The sequence below is a fragment of the Furipterus horrens genome, unplaced genomic scaffold, assembly GCF_987537825.1.
Source record: "Furipterus horrens unplaced genomic scaffold, mFurHor1.1.pri manual_scaffold_10, whole genome shotgun sequence".
Classification (NCBI taxonomy): Eukaryota; Metazoa; Chordata; class Mammalia; order Chiroptera; family Furipteridae; genus Furipterus; species Furipterus horrens.
In genome coordinates, this window is record NW_028327180.1 from 59,587,757 (window position 1) to 59,609,111 (window position 21,355).

General features: G+C 47.0%; 1 protein-coding gene and 1 pseudogene across 5 annotated transcripts in view; one reads left to right on the plus strand and one right to left on the minus strand.

Annotated features, from left to right (window-relative positions):
* The window catches only part of RUFY1 (RUN and FYVE domain containing 1), a 62,100-nt gene that overhangs the window by 38,159 nt on the left and 2,586 nt on the right, over positions 1-21,355 (plus strand). For all 5 annotated transcript variants that reach the window (XM_090290427.1, XM_090290429.1, XM_090290428.1 and 2 more), the window contains 7 exons: positions 185-301; positions 1,088-1,255; positions 10,013-10,110; positions 12,972-13,091; positions 13,983-14,112; positions 16,435-16,529; positions 20,777-20,825. In XM_090290427.1, the coding sequence (XP_090146553.1) occupies positions 185-301; positions 1,088-1,255; positions 10,013-10,110; positions 12,972-13,091; positions 13,983-14,112; positions 16,435-16,529; positions 20,777-20,825 (777 nt within the window). The remainder of the gene's footprint in view (positions 1-184; positions 302-1,087; positions 1,256-10,012; positions 10,111-12,971; positions 13,092-13,982; positions 14,113-16,434; positions 16,530-20,776; positions 20,826-21,355) is intronic.
* On the minus strand, positions 19,289-20,047 carry LOC150000381 (rho-related GTP-binding protein RhoN pseudogene; annotated as a pseudogene).

Below are 21,355 nucleotides of genomic sequence, written 5' to 3' on the forward strand. Positions count from 1 at the left end.
TTTCAGTCTGCAGGCCAGCGCTTAATCCACTGAGCCACACCAGTCAGGGCAGCTTTAACATTTTAATCTTTCTCTATTATGCTTAAGAAATTGTGCTACTTTTAAAAAAAATTACGATATATTTTTAAATATTTTGCAGTTGGTTTGCTTCCCATAAATAAACCTTTTCTCTTGGTGGATACAGATAACAAAACAGGACATAAAAGTTGAGCTGGAGACTTATAGGCAGACCCGGCAGGGTCTGGACAAGATGTATAGTGATGTGTGGAAGCAGCTGAAGGAGGAAAGGAAAGTCCGTTTGGTGAGTGTGCGAGCCCAAGGATCTCTAGGAAGGGTTCCCCAGAGGCCTTGTGATTTCTTCAGAACTTTTCAGACATGTGCATACCCTACTGACACCCACAGACAGCCCCAAAAAGGCTGCATTTACCACTCAGTTCTGCACTGTTACTTACATTTTCAAATTTCATAAAACTTTTTCAGGGATCGCTGTGAAACTAGATGTGCGGATTCCTTACAATACATTCCCCTCAGTCAGAGCCTCTGGTCTATTTTCACCCCATCTAGAGTCAGTGGCTGCTGATTTTTATTAAACACAGTTCTTGTACCTGCTACACTTCTTTGTTTCTTTGCTTCTTTGCATGGATGTAGAGAAGGTGAGTCCTTAGTTACCCCGACAGAACCATCTCACAGTGGTTCCACCTTTGTTGCCATAAGCTAGCAAATCATTCCAGAAGTTCTAACATTGCAACATCCAGTTGTTTGAGCACTGAAACATGAGACAGACATTCTTTCAGACCCTATGTTCTGATATTAGAGTGTGAAGAGCCCGGTTGCTAGAACTCTAGGCAAGTATTTCCACCTACCAGCTTTCTGGGGACTTGATGCAGAGCCAGTGTTCATTGTAAAATGGGTAAAGGGGAAAAACCTCATTTAGTTATGTGCTAGACAGACTTTTCCAGATCTCCCTAATCTATTCTGACCTTGAGTTTGTAGTTTATGTATTGCCCAAGATACAGCCTCAGTTAAACTAATTTCTGTGTTCTACTTTAGTATTAAATAATCTTTTCCTTGTTACTATCCTTTTAAGGAACTAGAAAAAGAACTGGAGTTACAAATTGGCATGAAAACTGAAATGGAAATTGCAATGAAGTTGCTGGAAAAGGACACCCACGAGAAGCAGGACACTCTCATTGCCCTGCGCCAGCAGCTGGAGGAAGTCAAAGCCATCAATCTGCAGATGTTCCACAGAGTTCAGGTGGGAGCTGGCAGGGGCCCGAACCACAGCCTGGCCTCCTGCTGCTGTCTATAGCAGCAGGGCTTTTGCATGCGGCTCTCTGTTCCCTACCCTGCACAGGGAGACAGCAGACACATCTGGGAGCCCCCAGGATGTGTCGCACCTGGTCCTAGGCCCTATTACCTGTTACTGCTTTTACTTTGCTTGAGTCTCCCAGTGATCCCTCAGAAGAGTTGATAAAATGAGGGAAACATCAGTGACAAGACAGAACAAATTGGCTGAGTCCCTTGCCCCTGGTGGCTGAACAGCAGAGCTGACACCTGAGCTGCGCCTGCTGTGAACCTCACCGTCCCCTGCTGTCTGTCCCCTCCTGTTTCCGTGGCTAATGGTTGGGAAGTGGGCTAAGGACAGAAGCTGCTGCTCTCTTTTCCAGGCTTGCTGAGTCTCCAAGTCACACAACAAACCGCCCGTCTCCCCTCTCACTCAGGACAGTTGAGGGGGCCAGCTCAGAAGAGTCCGTCGCCCAGAGTCCGATGGACAGAGTCTAAAACTGTAACGCTTCCTTGCCCAGAAGCTCTTCAGGGGGATACCATTCTGTGCTTTTTCTCCACACTTTTCCTTTTCACGTTCTGTTTCCTGTGTTATTGCCAAAACAGCCCACATTCTTGCCCATGGATGTGGTTACAGGCTCACTTTTCAAAGACAATGTGAGAGCAGACAGTACAAAGAAACTTATATTGTCCTGTCTTTTTAAAACTATCACAGCATCATCACTGTAATAGCAGCATTGAAAAATCAAAGTAAAAAGAGAAAAGGGAAAAAAGAATTTCACCCTCCAACAGATTATCTATTTTAACGTTTTTCTCTTAATCCTCATCCAAGGATATGTTTTTCTCCCGTTGATTTTAGAGAGAGAGGAAGGGAGAGAGACACAGAGAGAGGGGGGATGTGCCCTGACCAAGGATGGAACCCGCAACCTTTTGGTGTACGGGACAACGCTCCAACCTACTGAGCCATGCAGCCAGGGCTGTTGTAATTTTTTCATGTTTTCATCTGGTTCTGGTGAGTATACATGTGTTAGAGGAAACTAAACTACTGCCATAATTTAGCAGACCCGGAATTAGAGTGGCGTAAAAATATGGAAGTTTGGGTGTTTGTCACATCTAGTTATTTCCAGGGAGAGCCTGTCAGACCAGCAGCTTTGCTCAGCAGTCACTCAGAGACCCACTGGTGGCAGCTTCACCTCTCAAGGCCACTCTGGAGGCCACCATTCTTGCCAGTGGCAGGTGGGGGTGGCAAGGCAGGGTCCAGGACTGGGCTTCCTTTCAAGCCTGAGACACAGCAGCAGGCATCCTTCTGGGCAGTGACCTAGAAAAGGGGCCACTGGGCTGCAGGGGCACCTGGGACCACAGAGGCTTGTATACAGGGCACTTTTCAAGCCTGACTTCTGGTTTCCTGGACAAGGCAGTGTCCTCAGTCACAACCTCTGCCCTACTGCCCCCACTCAAGCTGGGTGTCAGTGACCAGTTTGTTGGTTTTTTCATTCAACACTGTCCTTGTGCCTGCTTCATTTCTTAGCTCTTCCAGAGCCTCTCGCTCTCATATTAATGGCCACTCATCAGAAATTGCTGACCAAGCCATGAGGACAGCCCCTAACCCAACTTCCCTGCAGGGCATCCCAGGGCCCCTGCTGCACAGTCTTTAGTCTTTTTTCACATATGTCAGTCAGAAGCAGCTGGCTCTTCTAACCCAGGAGGCCCCTGCCTTTGACCCCTCTGTTCCTGCCCCTGCTACACACTCCTTTTCCCAGTGCCTGTTCAGACCCACCACACCTTCTCACATCCTGGCTCTCTCCAGCCCCTCCCCTTGAGCCGAGGCATGGGACGCAGGCATCTGTGTCCCAAGTTTGGGCCAGTGGCCATTTTACTACCTGTTTGCCATGACTAGGAAGGGTTACAGCTCTCCAGCTGGAAACACCTGCTTGACATGACCAGGCCCCTTGACTGCTGAGGCTGTGGTGCAGGCACTAGCTTTCCTGTGGCAGCACCAGGCCCACATCCTCTGGTGGCCATTTTCATGTCTCACCCTGTCCCTTGGGGTACAGGTGCTCAGGGGTCTATCATCCCCCTTAGTCTGGAACACACTATAATGAGACACCTCTCTTGTGTTCTTAGCTGCTTTCATCTGACCCCCCCCACACACACACACACTCCCATCCTCTTTGCTCTGTGCTGACATTCTGAATGTTTCCTCTTTTTGTTTATTTTTGTCATTCTAAATCATGTATCATTTTGAGGATGTGAAATTTTTTTCTGATCTGTTCATTTATTTAATTTTTTAATTTAATTATGATAGATATGTATTGCCATTTTATTGTTCATAATATTTATCTGTTTTTCCTTCTTTTCAAAGAACACCTTTTAACATTTCATATAATAATGGTTTGGTGATGATGAACTTCTTTAGCTTTACCTTGTCCAGAAAGCACTTTTTCTACCCTTCCATTCTAAATGATAGCTTTGCTGGATAGAGTAATCTTGGTTGCAGGTCCTCACTTTTCATCACTTTGAATATTTGCCAGTCACTTCTTGCCTGCAAAGTTTCTTTTGAAAAATCAGCTGATGGTCTTATAGGAACCCCTTTGTAGGTAACTCTCTTCTCTTGCCACTTTTAAGATTCTCTCTTTATGTTTAACCTTTGGCATTTTAATTACGATGTGTCTTGGTGTGGTCCTCTTTGGGTCTGGCTTGTTTGGGACTCTGTGTCCTGGACTTATATGTCTATTTCCTTCGCCAAATTAGGGAAGTTTTTCTTCATTATTTTTTCACATGTTTTCAATTTCTTGCTCTTCCTCTCTCCTTCTGGCCCCCGGTGATTGGTTTTGGTACATTTAAAGTTGTCCCAGAGGTTCCTAAGCCTCTCCTCGGTTTTTCAATTCTTGTTTCTTCATTCTGTATTGGGTGACTGTTTTCTTCCTTATGTTCCAAATTGTTGATTCGAACCCAGGCTTCTTTCCCTTCACCATTGGTTTTGTGTGGATTTTCCTTCATTTCACTTCATTTCTTCCCTTATGCGTTTGCTATACTCAAGCATGTCTGTCAAGTCTGTGAGCATCATTATCACCAATCTTTTGAACTCTACATCTGTTAGGTTGACTATCTTCTCATTGCTTAGTTCTCCCACTGGAACCTTGATCTGTTCCCTCTTTGGGCCATACTTCTCTGTCTCTTCAACTTGACAGCCTCCTGTGTTTGCCTCTGTGTCTTAGGTAGAACTGTTGCACCTATTATGTTGTAAGAGGCAGAGCCTTAGGTATTCATCAGTACGGAGCCGCCTGTTTCATCACGTTGTGGCGCTATATGTGGGAGAGGGGTCTGAGAGGGAACAATGCTGCTTGCTCATTACTCACCCCTTTCCCAGGCACTTCTCCTGCTTCCCGTATGTGACTGGCACCCCTCTAGCTGTTGCCCTGGTTGTGATTCCCGGAGTGGGTGAGTTTGCAGATGTTCTAGGACTGTGGGGGCCTCTGAAAGAGCAGACTCTGCTAAGAGACTGGCAGTTCCTTCCACTGCCCTAACCCCCATTGGTTTTTACAGTCAGAAGCAATGAGGCTTTATTTTCCCTGGCGCTGGAACCGTGAGCTACACGGTCTGGTTGGGGCTGGGATCTCTCCCCAGGTACCCCTCCAGGCTTTTATAATGTGTGACGGCACTTTCCACTGCCCTTGCTGCTGCTGCTGCCACCACACCGTGTCCTCTCTGCCCTCCTACCCATCTGGATGAGTATTACTTCTTTATATCTTGGTTTGTTGGACTTCCATGCAGTTCGATTTTCTGGTAGTTCTGGTTGTGTTTAGCTTTGAGGTAGTTGTATTCCTTCTTATGGTTGTGGAGGGAGGTGAAGTGTGTCTACCTACACCTCCATCTTGGCCTGAAGTCTTGATTGTGATATATTTAAATGCAATCTGAATCCAGTTAGCTAGTTATATATATGTGTGTTTACATATGAGATGGATCTCTAATTTTTTTCTTCTATTAACCTTATCCAAATTAAAGCTGGACTGGCCCTATAAAACAAGCTTTCCTGCTCTCTCTCTTTCTCTGGAATAATTTGTATAAGATAACAAGTGCCTGTTCTCCAAAAGTTTGTGAACCCACCTATGTGACAGGATTCATCTGGGTTGCGGCTTTGGAGCAGACAGACTTTGATTACCATTACTGGCCTATTCATCTTTCCCATTCTTCTCAAGCCCATTTTGGTATATTTTTATTTTTATTTTTATAAAATTGTATTTCTTTGTTTTTGAGAGAAGGAAACGGAGAGAAAAAGGGAGAGAAACATCAGTCAGCTGCCTCTCACACACCCCCAACTGGGGACCTGGCCCACAACCCAGGCATGTGCCCTGACCAGGAATCATATCAGCAACCCTTTGGTTTGCGGGAGGATGCCCAACCTACACCAGATAGGGCTTGGTATATTTTACAATTTTCCCCAAAATGTATCTTATTTTGTTCAGATTTGCAAATGTTCTAGCTTATAGTTGTTCATAATACTTTTTCAAAAATTTTAAATCTCTATTATTCACCGTTTTTTATTTGCATTTTTTTCAATATTTTTAAGTATATTTTATTGATTATGTTGTTACAGTAGTCCCAATTTGTTTCCCCTTTGCTCCCCTCTGCCTAGTACCCCGCTTCCCTCTAGCAATCCCACTCCCCTTAGTTCATGTCCATGGGTCGTGCATATAAGTTCTTTGGCTTCACCCTTTCATATATTATTCTTAACACCTCCCTGTCTATTTTGTACCAACCTATTATGCTTCTTAGTCCCTGCACCATTTCCCCATTTCTCCCCCTCCCCACTCCCAGCTGATAACCCTCCAAATGATCCCCATACCTATGATTCTGTTCCTATTCTGGTTTGCTTAGTTGGATTTTGTTGTTATTTTTTAGATTCAGTTGTTGATAGTTGTGAGTTCGTTGTCATTTTAGTGTTCATAGTTTTGATCTTCTTTTTCTTAAGTAAGTCCCTTTGACATTTCATATAATAATGGGTTGGTGATGAGGAACTCCTTTAGCTTCATCTTGTCTGGGAAGCACTTCATCTGCCCTTCCGTTCCAAATGATAGCTTTGCTGGATAGAGTGATCTTGGTTGTAAGTTGCTTCCCATCACATTGAATACTGCTTGTCAGTCCCTTCCTGCCTGCAAAGTGTCCTCTGAGAAATCAGCTGATAGTACTATAGGCAACTTCTGTAGGCAACACTCTGCCTCTCTCTTGCTGCCCCCAGGACTCTCTCTTTATCTTTCACCTTTGGCATCTCAATCATGATGCGTCCTGGTGTGGTCCCCTCTGGGTCCAGCTCACCCGGGACCCTTTATGCTTCCCAGACCTGTGTGTCCATCTCCCTCGCAAAATTTGGGAAGTTTTCCTCATTTTTTAAAATTCTTGCTTCCTCATTCTGCACTGGTTGACTGTTTTTTTCTTCCTTATGTTCCAAATCATTGATTTGAACCCTGGTTTCCTACCCTTCACCATTGGTTTTGTGTGGATTTTCCTTTGTTTCACTTAGCATAGCCTTCACTTCTTCTTTTATGCATTTGCTGTACTCCAGCATATCTGTCAAGCCTGTGAGCATCTTTATCACTAGTGTTTTGAAATCTACATCTGTTAGGTTGTCTGTCTCCTCACCTGTTAGGTTAACTATCTCCTCATCGCTTAGTTCTCCCACTGGAACCTTGATCCCTTCCCCCTTTGGGGCGATACTTCTCTGTCTCCTCATTCTGACAGGCTCCTGTGTTTGTTTGCCTCCTCATCCCAGGTAGAGCTGTTGCTCCTGTTACATTGTAAGGGGTGGAGCCTTAGGGATTCGTCAGTACAGGTCAACCTGTTTCACCATGTTGTGGTGCTGTATGTGGGGGAGGGGTCCAAGAGGGAACAGTGCTGCCTGCCTAGCACTTGCCTCTTTTTCAGGCACTTATCCCACTTGCCCACTGGTCTGGCCCCCCTCTAGCTGCTGCCCTGGCTGTCATTCCCAGAGTGGGTGGGTCTGTGGACATTCTAGGACTGTGGAGGCCCTTTAAACAAGTGGACTCTGCTGAGACTGGCAGTTTCTGCCTCCACCCCAACCCCCACTGATCTACACAGTCAGAAGCAATGAGGCTTGATTTTCACCAGTGTTGCAAGGTCCAGTGAGGAGCTAGGAATGCTCCCCTGGAGTCCCTCCTGACTTTTTAAAATGTTTAACTGCACTTTCTGCCGGCCTGCCGCTGCTGTTGCCACCACCACACCTCGTCCTCTCTGCCCTGGCTCCGCCCCTCCTACCTGTCTGGAGGAGTATTTCTTCTTTATATCTTTGTTTGCTGGACTTCCATGCAGTTTAATTTTCTGGAACTTCTGGTTGTCTCTAGTTTTGAGATAGTTGTATTCCTTCTTAGTTGTGGAGGGAGATGCAGCGTGTCTGTCTATGCCTTCATCTTGGCCGGAAGTCTTTTCTCAATATTCTTAATAGTTGTTCCTGTTTCATTAATTTCAATCCTCACTTTTATTCTTTCTTATTTCTTTGGGTTTACTCTATAACTCATTTTTAACTTCCAGAATGCATGTTTAACCCATCTGTTTTATTTTTTATTTCCTAAATATTTTTACTTAAAGTTAAAAATTTCATAGTGGCTGCAGTAATTTACATTCCCACCAACAGTGCAAGAGGGTTCCCTTTTCTCCACAACATCTCCAGCAGTTATTTCTTTTCTTATTGATAGTAGCCATTCTAACAGAAGTGAGGTCATACCTCATTGTGGTTTTGTTTTTCATTTCCCTTATAACTAGTGTCAATGAGAATCTTTTTATATGTCTGTTGCCCATTTGTGTGTATTCTTTAGAAAAGTATCTATTCAGGTCCTCTTTATTTATTTTTTTTTTAATATTTTATTTATTTATTTTCAGAGAGAGGGGAAGGGAGGGAGAAATGGAGAGAAACATTGATGTGTGAGAGATACATTGATTGGTTGCCTCTCACACACACCCAGCTGGGGACCTGGCCCGCAACCCAAGCATGTGCCCTGCCTTGGAATCAAACCAGCGACTGTTTGGTTCACAGGCCGGTAGTCAACCACTGAGCCACACCAGGCTGGGCCCGGACCTTATTTTTAAATCAGATTGGTTTTTGTTGTTGAGTTTTGTGAGTTCTTTATATATTTTGGATATTAGCCCCTTATCAGAGGTATCATTTGCAAATATCTTCTCCCATTTCTTTGGTTGCTTCAAATAAACTAACAGAAACAAACATAGATACAGACAACAGAATGGTGGTTACCGAAGAGGGAGAAGATGATAAAGGGGGTCAAATATATGGTTACAGAAGGAAACTAGACTTTGGGTAGGGAGCATGCTATAAAGTGTTAAATTATAATCTTGTACACCAGAAAATTTTATAATGTTGTTAACCAGTGTTATCCCAATGTTGTTTTTAAAATAATTAAAAGGGTTTTTTTTTTAATTGATTGATTTGAGAGAGAGAGAGAGGAAAGGAAAGAGAGAGAGAAACATAGTTTGTTGTTCCACTTTAGTCATACATTCATTTGCTGATTCTTCTCTGTACCTTGACCTGGATTGAACCTACAATGTTGGTGTAGTGGGATGATGCTCTAACCAACTGGGCTAGCTCGCCAGGGTGAGATTGCATGATGTTTCAAGTAGCAGTTTCTTTGTTTTTTAGTGGTATATAAGATGAGGGTGCAGCTTATGCTCAATGGCATCTTCAGTGTAGTAATATATTGCACTGTGTTTTCATTGTCTTCTAGCTCTTGAGTATTTCATAATTCCTCTTCTGGGTTTTTTTCTTTTAGCTCAATCATTTTTAATAATATTCTATTAAGTTTCCTGATATGAGGTATTTTTAGCTAGTCTTTTGTTATTAGTGTCTGATTTTATTACCTCAAGGTAAGAGAATACAGTTTGTATATTATTTCCTAAGAATTTATTAGGAATCTGGTCTCTTCTCAGCCTCTCTGTATCCTTTTATTTTAATAGTGTCTGTTGTAGCCTTGACCAGTGTGGCTCAGTTGGTTAAGCATTGTACTGCTAAGCGAAAAGTCACTGGTTCAATTTCCGGTCAGGGCACATGCTTGGGTTCAAGGCCCAGTCTCCTGTTGGGGGCGCATGAGAGACAACCAGTTGATGTTTCTCTCCCTCTTATTCTCCCTCCCGTCCCCTCTCTCTAAAAATAAACAAATTAATTTTTTTTTAACTGTCTCTTGCAGACACACAGGAACACACTGCTTTTTGCCCCCTTCTGGTTACCCAGTATCTGCCATTGTTAAAAGCCTGGGCTCAAAAAGTCACACAGTCATGAGGATGAACCTAGCTCTACCTGTTTGCACTGTAACTTTCACCCAGGTGCTTTGTCTTTCTGAGCCTCCTTCTGTCACTTAGAGCAGTGGGGCTAACAACACCTACCAGGAGATTCTGGGTGTCAGATGGGCTTGTGGCTATGCCTGGCACAGAGAACAGCTTCTGAACCAACTCTGATGGTCCTTTTCAAAAAGAAGCATGAATTATGTGATGAAACAAAAGGCATCTCTCCCTCCTTCGTGGTCTTTCTTTCTGTTGGTAAGACTGGGAGCCTTGACTGAATGTGCCTTCCGGGGCTCTGGGGAAGAGCAGCAATGAATGAAATGCTCTTGAAAGTGTTAGTGAAAGACCCAGGTGAACAGTCATACCCTGCTAGCCTGGGGGTGTTGGAGAGGCAGAGTCTGACCTCCTGGACTTGCTTTTGTAGGCTACAGAGAGCAGTTTACAGCAGAAGAATGAAGCCATCACATCTTTTGAAGAAAAAATCAATCAAATTACCTCCAGCATGAAACAGATGGAAGAAAGGTAATCACTTTCCCTAGCAGGTATTCCCTAGAAGGTGCTGGGCCCTCTGAGCCTGGAGACTTACTCAGAGTCTCTCTCAGAAGTATGCATGGGTCAAGATGGCTGTCCTTTAGGTCCATAGTCTTGCCCGGCAAGGGTGCATATATTCACTCAATCACCCTTTGAACTGTTAAATCCCATCATCCTCTCAGGGTCAGGGTTTTCCAGGTAGCTCCTTGTCACTGTCACATTTAAACATCAGGTAGTAGTGGATGAGAATAGTCTCAAAATACACCCATGCAGATATGGGCAACTGACTTTTTACAAAAGTGCAAAGGCAATTCAACAGTGACAGGATAGTCTTTTCAATAAATTACGTTATAACAATCAGACATCCATGAGCAAAAAAATAACCTCAATATACACTTCCCATCTTTATGTAAAATTAACTCAAAATGGATCATAAATCTAAATATAAAACTTTTAGAAGAATACATAGAAAGCCCTTGTGACCTTGTGTTGGACAAAGAGATCTTAGGCATGACATAAAAGCATGATCCATGAAAGAAAAACTTGATAAATTATACTTTATCAAAATTTAAAAATTTTGTTTTGTGAAAGACATGGTTCAGAGAATAAAGACAAGTTATAGATTGCTGCGGACCTCCGACCAGCAGGGTCCACGGCATTGTGGATGAAATGAATAAATGCACACGGACAGCAAGAATCCCGTGGAGAAGAGGGGACAAAACTGGCCACTCTCTAAAGGAGAAAGCGCGCTTTGCCCCTTCCTGAACAGGCTTTTATTAACTCTTTAGGTAGATTACATCCAAGAACGTTATAAGTCATTGTGCCAGTTATTGCCTTATATGATTATTACTCTTATATAGAGAAAAGAATGTTACACATGCATGGATGATAAGGATAACTGATTTAGCCACATCCTGTCCTTGAAAATCAGCCCAGAACAGACCCTAAGAAACTGCTTCAAGGTTACACACTGAACATCTGTTGTTCTCAGCTCACGATGAGGGAGTGCTTTAGCAGAAAGCAAGCTTTTAAGCTACTATAGAAGAGCAGGCCTGGTTCCCCATGGGAAAACCAGTGTGTAAAGTGGGTCCTCTGTGCTGCCACGCTCCCAGTGGTGGTTTTCCAAATCTGGGGCTAAACTACATTTGCCACCACCAAGCTCCCCAGCTTCCCATAATAGATTGGGAGGGAATTTGTAAATCACATACAAGGTGCGGCAAAAGTAAGTTTACAGTTGTTCATATGGAAAATAATCGTCGTCGTCGGCAGCCGTCCGTCTCGAGAGACGATGGTGTAGCTTCTTAAGAGTCTATCTGCACCGCCGAGAATGGCTGTGCAGTCCGACTCAGGAGTGACACGGTATCTGTCTCCTCCCGTGTTGAATCGACATCTTGCGATGACGCTGGAGTGTCCTCTCCAGTGAAGCTGAAGCTACAGAGCCTGGGCAGGGTGATATGGAGGGTCTGCTGTTGCCCATGCAGCAGACCCCCCTCTCTTCGCAGCTGAGGGATCCAAGGGAAAGACGGAGTCAATACAGCTTGGCTTCAGGTGCGCCGCAGGAGTTGCCGGTGTTGACTACAACGTCAAACCGCCTTAGGGACTCCGGCTCCGGATTTTCTGTCGGGGTTTACTCCCTTAGCCTTTCCCTTGAAGAGGTATGCCGCAAGGCAGCGGAGGTTTTTTGGAGTCAGAGTTTTCCTTCTCTGATGTGCCCTGACTGGAAGATCGAACCAGCGACACTTAGCTCGCAGGCCGACGCTCAATCCACTGAGCCAAACCAGCCAGGGCTATGGAAAATAATACAATAATAAATAAAATACAAGAATAAACTGTTTCATGTACTCACAACTCTAAACCTACTTTCAACTGTAAACCTTTGTCAAAAGATTTACACCTTGTATTTGACAAGAGACTTGTATCCAGTATATATTTAAAAACTCAAAACTCAACAAACAATCCCATTTTAAAGTGGACAAAGTACTTGAACAGAACTTCACTAAAGACCGCATATAGATGGCAAAGGAGTAATTAGGGAAGTGCACGTTAAAATCACACTGAGATGCCACTACAGAACTATTAGAGCAGCTAAATATTTTACTAATGACAACACCCAGTGTTTGGCAAGTCTATGAAGTGGCTGGAATGCTTATACATTACCGATGGGAATGCAAAATGGTACAGCCTCTTTGGAAAACAGTTTCTTACAATAAAACTGAACATACTCTTACCATATGACCTGGAAGTCCCACTCCTGGCTACTTGTCCAAGAGGTATAAAAAGTTATCTTCATACAAAGCTTGTACACAAATATATAGCAGCTCTATTCATAATTGCCCAAAAACTAGAAACAACCCAGATGAGTCTTATCAGAGAATGGATAACCAAACTGTCACTCTGCGCTGCAATACTGGTTAGCCATAGAAAGGAATGTACAGCCATTGCTGTACAGAAACTTGGACTGATCTCGAAGATGTTAGGCTGAGAAAAAGAAGTCTGTTTCAGATGGTTATACCAAATATAATTTCATTTCTATGACAGTATCAGAAAGACAGCTGTGGTGTCAGAGCCGCTCAGTGGTTGCCTGGGATCAGGGGTGGGACGAGGGGATATGGCTACAGCGGGCAGCACTGGAGAGTTTTCTGGGGCGATGGAACCATTCTGTGGCCATGGTGGTTATATGGTCTTGACAAGTGCTAAAACTCAGGGCACTGGACAGACACAGGAGTCAATTTTACTGTCTATTAATTAAAAAGGAAAGAAAAACCTCAAGCCAGCAAGACTATGAAAACTTCCTACATCAAATCAGAGCTCGGGCCCTTGCCTTACAGAGACCTGTGGTTCCTTTGGCCTAGGTTACAGCACTCAGAGCAGGTGCGGCAGGACGCCGAGGAGCGGGGCCAGCAGCTGCAGCAGAATCTGGGCCGCAGGACTGAGGCGCTGCAGGAGCGGCTCTCCCAGCTGCTCAGCCAGTGGTAGGCGCCCGGTTGGTGGGGGACAGGATGGGAGCAGGTGCTCCTGCTGGAGTGGATGGTATCGCACTTCAGGGCTTACCCCTGCAAGGCTGCGATTGGGATGGGAGTGAGTGTGAGGAGGAAAAGTGCCAAAGCCAGTGAGGAAACGCCACCCTGAGGCTGCTCAGCTGAGGCACACTCCTGACCCTCGATAGCTTTCTCCCCACCCCCGACCCCCAGTAGCCTCCATCTGCAGCCTGCTCTTGGTGGAAGGGGCAAAATTGGTCGTACTATTTCCTCTCCCGTCTGCATCTTGCCTAGGGCTCTGCTGTGCGCTCCTCCCTTTCCCTCCATCCGCGGACTGTCGCGTGTCCCCATCTGCTTTCTCCCGCCTGTTCTGGTATGTCTTGTGGATGTGCCAGTGGCCCTGGGGAGACAAGAGCCTTGCCTCCACGCTCAGTTGAAGGGTCTAGAGCAGTGATTCTCAACCTTCTTAATGCCACAACCCTTTAATACAGTTCCTCATGTTGTGGTGACCCCCAACCATAAAATTATTTTCGTTGCTATATCATAACTGTAATTTTGCTGCTGTTTTGAATTGTAATGTAAATATCTGATATGCAGGATGTGTTTTCATTGTTACAAATTTAACATAATTAAAGCATAGTGATTAATCACAAAAACAGTATGTAATTATATATGTGTTTTCCGATGGTCTTAGGCGACCCCTGTGAAAGGGTCGTTGGACCCCCAAAGGGGTCGTGACACACAGGTTGATAACCGCTGGTCTAGAGGCTCAGGAGGCAATTCAGTTTCCTGCTGAATTCTGTTTCCTATGTGGTGTCTTGGGTTGGATTGTGGATTTTCCATGAAAATCTGCCGCTGAGACTCACATTCATTTTGGAAAAACAGCTCAAGTCTAGAGAAGGAGTTGAAATCAGAGAAAGAACAAAGACAAGCTCTTCAGCAAGAATTACAGTGTGAGAGAGACACCTCCTCCCTCCTCCAAGCCGAGCTGCAGCAAGTGGAAGGATTAAAAAAGGTAAAGTGGATGTCCCCAGGAGGAAGAGCTAGTAGCACCTGCAGGAAATCCTCCTGAAGCACCCACCAGCACAGGACCCTGACCACCACAGAGCCAGGTCCCACAGGCCATGGTTCGGGCCTGGAAGCCCTGTGCCCCGCCCTCAGTGCCCCTACGCTAGGAGGAAAGGGCAGGACAGACGGATTGAAAGCCAGTGCGTGAGCCGGAGCCCCAGCAGTGAGCATGTGATGAGAACAGACAGGAAACCGCCCACAGTGCTGCCGATGGTCTGGAGAGAGAGGGACAGTTAACCAAAGATGTGACAGACAGGAAGAGGACCGGGTAGGGATCGAGGGATACCTGACAGAGACACCCAGAAGGGTGAGGCAGGGCGGTGAAAATGCAGGAAGAAGGCAGCATGGCTGAGGCAGGGGGTGCGCTTGGGCCGAGGCCACGAGTGCACAGCCAACCGCGGCTCTTGGGCTGTGTCAGTGAATTTGCGTTTTATTCTGAGCACTGTGAGAAGCTGTTGGAGGGGCATAATCCATTTCGTTTTAGGACCATCACCAGCGACTGTGTGGAGAATGGGTGGTAAGCTTGCAAGAGAGAAAACAAAGTAACCAGTAAATATTTTCAGCAAATGCTAGTCCACACCTTCTCCCCAAAGGTGGGTGGGCCACTCCTCCCAAAGTTAGGTACCCTGGGTCCCAAGAACCACCTGGCCCTCGGTCCTTCCCCGGGAAGTCACTGAACCAGGGCCCTAAATCTTCCCTAGACTAGCCCTGAGTCGCATCTATCCCTGGAGTCACCTTCATCCTCTGGAGATCTTGCCTGGCCTGAAGGCGACACATAGTTCCTGCGGTGAAGCCCCAGTGACTAGGGAAAAGGTGCAGAAGGCACTGTCACCTGATTATGGGACGGGACCTTCCTGAAACTCAGCAGTCCACAGTGTCCCCTGTTGTAAAGTCACCGCACGTCTCCCAAGAAGGCAGAAGGGGCCTGGCAGTTCTGGTCTGAGGTGGCTGCCATCTGGGAGTGGGCATGTCTCTGACCTCCATGGCTGCTCCTGACAGGGCTGGTGCCAGGCCCAGGATGGCCAAGCCTTAGGCGATCTTCCCATGCCTCACCTTCTCTGCAGGAGGACCCTCGGGGCTGGGACAGCTTCCAGACCTATGTTTTGTTGGGTTTAACATGGCAGTGGGTAGTACTGCACCGTTTGAGCTAAGAAAGGTCTTTCTGATTTCTGTTCAAAGTGCCTAGACCCTCTTGTGACAGAGCCCCTTAGACCAGGGCAGGGGGATCACTAGGGACGAGAGAGGTTTCTCAAGAACCACTCAGGCTCAGAGAGGGGAAGAGACACAACAGAAGGTAGAATAGGACTTCTAGGAAGTTCTATGTCATGGAATATACCTCTTTTACTCTACTTCAAAATACTTTGGTGTAAGTCTTTAATTCCACACCACCACCACCACCACCACCACCACCACCACACCACCACCACCACCACACACACACACACACACACACACACACACACACACAGAGAGAGAGAAATGAAATAGTTGTCTGGCATCACCAATAAGCTGTGTGAACACATGCTGGGACAGAAGGCTCAGGGACAGCTATGGGATAATGCCCACCACTCAGCTGTAGACCCCATGGCTACCCAGGTCAGCCCTGGACCCTGCATTACTTTTCTGGGTCTTTGGCCCTCATCAGCCTATGTCATCAAGGAGCACTGGTCCCAGATGCCACACCTCGTCAAGGTTGTCCCTCACAAGCCTCACTACCTATGTGCACAGCTCCTACACTGGGGTTCAGGGCCTCCGAGATCATGGCTGTCCAGCCATGACAGGACTCCAAATCTCAGCCTTCATCAGCCTTATTCATTCTCAGGAAATTTGACCAGCCCTTTCCAAAAAAGAGTTGATTCAAATGGGCCTTCATTACTGCAAGCTTCATATAATTTTGTACAAGCTTCATGTGTGTGTTTTTTGAGCTCGTTGTAAATTTTTTAAAAATCTTTTAATAGAAACTTAGGTAGGCAAAGCCTTATTTGCCCTGTGAGGGTGACTGTTTGGAATGTGCCTAATGAACGAGCTGCCTCCTATCCCATGTCACTGTCCCCGCTGCAGAGCTAGCTCCTCACCTCTGTTTGCCCTTTCTGGAGAAGTAAGCTAGTGAGAAATAACCCATGAAATCACCCCATTTTGAATGAGGTTAACACAACAAAAGTGCCTTTTACTATTGAAAACCACTCTGACCTGCTTGTCATTGTGATTACTAAACCTTGTAAAGCAGGATTACCAGTTCTGTGTCAGGTGTCTGGTTTGTTCATTTTAGGAACTGCAAGAGCTCCAGGATGAGAAGGCAGAGCTGCAGAAGGTTTGTGACGAGCAGGAACAGGCCCTCCAGGAAATGGGACTGCACCTCAGCCAGTAAGAACCTGCTCCCCTCCCTCACCACGAGGAGTCACACCAGCATGCCCACCACATGACTTGAGTCCCAAACCTGTGTCCTGTTGTCAAAGGGAGAGACAATCAGGGAGGCTTCCCAGAACTCAGGCCTCAGAGATACAGAACCCTCACATTTACTAACTCAGTTCTAGGTCCCAAGGGACCCCGAGGCCTGCTGAGAGGGTTGCTTGTGCAGTCAGACCCCAGGAAGCCTGCCTTGCTGCACTGCCTTCCCCAAGGTGACCCCTCACACCCGCCCAAGTCCATCTGTACCCGCTGGGTGGCGCTGAAGGAAGGCATACCCTGGGAGTTCTGTGTCCCCTTTGACTTGACAGTTCTCCCTGATGTTCCTGTCCTGCCAGGACAATCTCATGGTTCACACTGCATATTGTGTAACTTGTCCACTTGTGTGATCATTGCATTTCCAAACCCAGTAGACAGCTTTGTCCTCTTACGGAGCAGGGCTTATGGTTGCAAATGACAGAAATCCAACTCAAACTGCCCTAAGCAAAAAAGGCCATCAGGAATCAGTCTCTCCCTGCCCCTCCTTTGCTGTCCTGTGGCTTACCTCCCGGGTGGGCCTGGCCCACTATGGAGCAGATGGGCACTCAGCAGGACCTTCTGCGGGAGGATTGAAAATCCCTCCTCCTCCATCCCTCCCACAGAGACCCCAAGTGGACTCCTGCTCTCACCTGAGTCCTCACACAAGCACAGTGACCACAGAGATGCAGTCTTATGACCAGCACAACCCAGGCTCAGGCCCAGTGCTGAATACAGTGTGACCGTAAAGCTCCAGAGGTGGGACCACCATGAGAAAAGCAGGACACAGATATGCATCCCTTGAGGGTTTTTCTCAGTCTGGGAAGTTGGAAAGTCTACATAAAGCAGTGCTTTAGGCTGGCGCACAACAGTATTAAGGAAAATGAGGATGGAAGTGTATGGATGTGGTGGGAATGTGAGGTGAAAATTCTGTCCCCTCATCCTGTTTTTTTGGACGAACTCAGGACCACCCAGAGGCCTGCCTGCTGCTTCTCCACTGAGGGCCTTGCACTGCTCTCTGGCCGTTACTTGTCCCACCCACCCCAGGGGGCTCCTGGACAGTGGGCAAGGCTGGTGTCCACCCTGCGCCTGGAGCATGGGCAGCTCTGAGGGTGCCCAGAAGCCTAACAAGCACCAGGTGTGGAGGCTGGGTTACAGCTGGCTCCTTGGTGTCCAGAGAGGAAGGGAAGGACACCTTGTGGTCTGTGCCCCTGCGCACTCTCTTAGGTGACAAGCGCCATCCTCTCCATCTGCCCTCTTCACATTGGACAGCCCACAGCAGTCGGAGAGCACCCTCCTATTCTAGGGGCTTCAGCCCTCAGACCCGTGGATGGTCCCTTATCTGGAGAGCGAAGCCCTGGGATCAACAGCCTCAAGGCTTCTGCCTGGCCAGTAGCCAGGCCGCACAGCACAGACAGGGCATGTGCTATCCCCCCTCTTCCTTCTCCCTGCAGGCCCACACCATGTGACAGAGAAGGGAAAGCCTGTCCTCAGACCCCCACCTGCTACAGACACAGCTGCCCAGTTACTATGGGGACATCTGGGTTCTTCCTACATTGTATTTCCCAGGGAAGTCCTTGTGTGCTCAGGTTGCCATTTGGACCTGGATCCCAGTCCTGTCCATCCCAGGCTGCCTCTGGGCCTGTTAGTCTGTTGACCTGTTTCTATGTGGTGCAGGGGTGAGCACCCATCATTTTTCCTGAGGGCACAGGGTTTTCTAAAGGCCCTGATGCTCCATTTCCTGAGCTGCTCCAGATGTCTAACCTGTGTCTCAGTGTACTGACACTTTGACCCTTAGATCAGGCTAATCCAATGACGTTTTAGGCCAGTGACTTTCAACCTGTATCATCTCATGGCACACAAACTAATTACTGAAATTCTGCGGCACAACAAGAAATTCTATTTTTTGCCAACCTGATAAAAAAAAAGTATAATTTTGATTCACTCACACCGTATGGTTATTGTTGTGTTGGCTGTTGTCATTTTTTTAAAAAAGATTTGATTTATTTTCAGAGAGAAGAAGGGAGGGAGAAAGAGGGAGAGAGAAACATCATTCAGTTGCCTCTCACATTCATCCACCTGGGGACCTGGCCCACAACCCAGGCATGTGCTCTGACCAGGAATCAAACCAGCTAATTGCACTTAATCCATTGAGCCACACCAGCCTTGACTGTTGTCATTTTCTTATTTGACAGTCTAAGGGAAAAGAAGTCAGAGCCCCTGACTCAGTAGTCAGGTATTGCCTGTTTAAAAATTTTTTTTCCCATGAACATGGGCTATTGAGGGAAGAGAGGGAGGAGCTAGGATTGGTGGGTGTGTGGTGGGGGTGGCTTCCCTACCTGCTTTATGATTTCAGTCATGTGCTGCCTGCCTGGAGGCTAAGATGAGTGAGAACAGCTGCAGAAGTAAAGGGAAGGTCATGGAATGGATGCTTTCCTTGGGGAAGGACTCCGGGACCAGGATATAGGACTGAAGGTCACTGCTTGATGCCAGCTCCCTCAACCCCCCCTGCCCTAGCCCATCTCCCAGCCCAGATGCCTGCCCTGCCAGCTCCCACCACTTCTGGTGGGGAGGATGTGGGGAATGGCAGCTCCCCCTACCTTGGGTCCCTGGCCTAGAACTGCTCCCTCAGCCAGCCCTGAGTCCCAGCCTGAGGCCAGAGGCCAGGCAGCCAGGTGCATGCTGGGGAGCAGTTGTGCCCTTCACCCGACCTCCTGACACTCAGTCCCAACCCGGCTCCTCGCCTCCTCACATGAGGTGGTAGCCTTGGCTGGAATCTTGTGTATTGCACCTTCATTCCCAGTCCCTCACCCCTCCCCACTCCCATCTGGCCATCCTGCCAGCTGAGCCCATTGCTGCCATCCTTGGTGTGAGTCAGTGTAGTGCAGCTGCCTATGGCCACGGCCCAGGGAGGCCACTGTGGCCACGTGGAAGACATCCCAGTTGCTGCACTCAGAGGACTGGGAAGAGTGCTCCATGTAGGACAGGTCCCCACCTGCTTGGCCAGCATAGTGCCTTGCTTGTGGGTGACGGGGACAAGCTGCTGCTTAAATAGCTCCTTCCATGGGGTCATCCATGTGTCCAGTTTACACCCAACCAGCACCACCTTGGCATTCTTGACACCGTTCAGTATTTCTGTTGGCCATTGTCAAAACAGATGAGCACAGTGTCTGAATTAGGGCAGGCCAGGGGCAGATATTGTCACAGTAAAAGGAACCTGAAGTGTTCCACATGTTGAGCTCAGTGTGGTACGTGTCTCTCTCAAAACCCCAGTGTAGTTCTCTCAAAACCCACAGGTGGGGACATGACTCCAAGGGTAGGTGTCCCTGATGGGCACATGGCTCCCGGGTAGGTGTCCCTGATGGACACATAACTCAGCGAACACCTGCAGCAGTGCTGTCTTGCTGCACTCTGCATCACCCCAGCACCACAATCATGGGAAGGCTGCTTTGCCCCTCCATGGTACTCGCTATGCATTGGCTCCCCCCCCCCCCCCATGCAGCCCCTTCCCTCTCAGGCCTCTGCCAACACCGGCATCTCACAAACCCTTACAAATTCTTGCAGTGCCTAAGTTGAAAATTACTGGTTTACACTATCTCAGCTTATAAGAAAGGGCTTAGGCTATCCTCCTCAAATTACAAAGTGTTTTGTTTTTTCCAGTTTCACTGTAAACTATGTTCAGTTCTGCCTTTTATGGGGACAGCTAAGAAATTTTTCTTAAACAAGAATGGAACAAGAACCAATAAGTGCCCTGTAAGCCTGCAGGCAGCAAGTTAGAGCCCTGCAGATGTGGGCTTCTGCCATGGGGGTGGCGGGACCCCTGCCTGAGAGAGGAGCATCTCCACACACACCAAGCACATGTGCAGGAATGTTTGCCCAGAGAAGCCAGAAACATGGGCTTCTGTGAGATAACTCTTAATTCTTAAATGACTGCAATAATTTCAAGCTCATTTTCAACCCTTGTAGGCTAAACAGTCTTTTGGGGCCAGATTCAGTCCACAGCCTCAGCCTCAGACCTCGACATATGGGAGCCAATGGTGAGGTGATTCCAGGGTTACAAAAAGGTGGAACGCATTTTAGAACTTGTGTTGTCCTACTCCAAGTCGTTACCCTTGCAAAGCCAGACCCTGTGGGTTTCCTTTATTTGTTTAAGAGCCTCTCTTACTGCTATCATCTCTCCTTTTTTAAAGGTCAAAGCTGAAGATGGAAGACATCAAAGAAGTAAATAAGGCACTGAAGGTACTGAAGTTTTCATGTCATTAGAATAAGAACTACTCCTGTGGTGTAGTCGGCTCACACTAAGATTCTGCATGGTCCTCGGTTTTATCCTAACAGCCGGTGTGAAATATGTGGTTGAGCCAGTTTTCACTCATTTACAGATAAAATGCTGCTCAGAGCCACATCACTCTGCTGACATGGCAGTGCTGACAAATGGAAGGCCCTGGCTAGATCAAGGTCTACTGTTTCTGTTCCTCTGCCACCAGCTGTATGTGACAATTGGTTCCACACATCACAGGTGCCCTAATGAAGGAAGCAAAAGGTAGCAGGAAGAGGTCCAGGGATTTTTTTTTAATCCTCACCTAAGGATATGTTTATTGAGTTTTAGAGAGGGGGGATGAGAGAAAGGGAGAAACATTGATCAGTTGCCTCCCACACATATGTGCCCCAACCAGGGATGGAACCCGCAGCCTTTGGTGTATGTGATGACGCTCCAACCAACTGAGCCACCTGGCCAGGGCGGGTTTTTTGTTTGTTTGTTTTATAGTGAC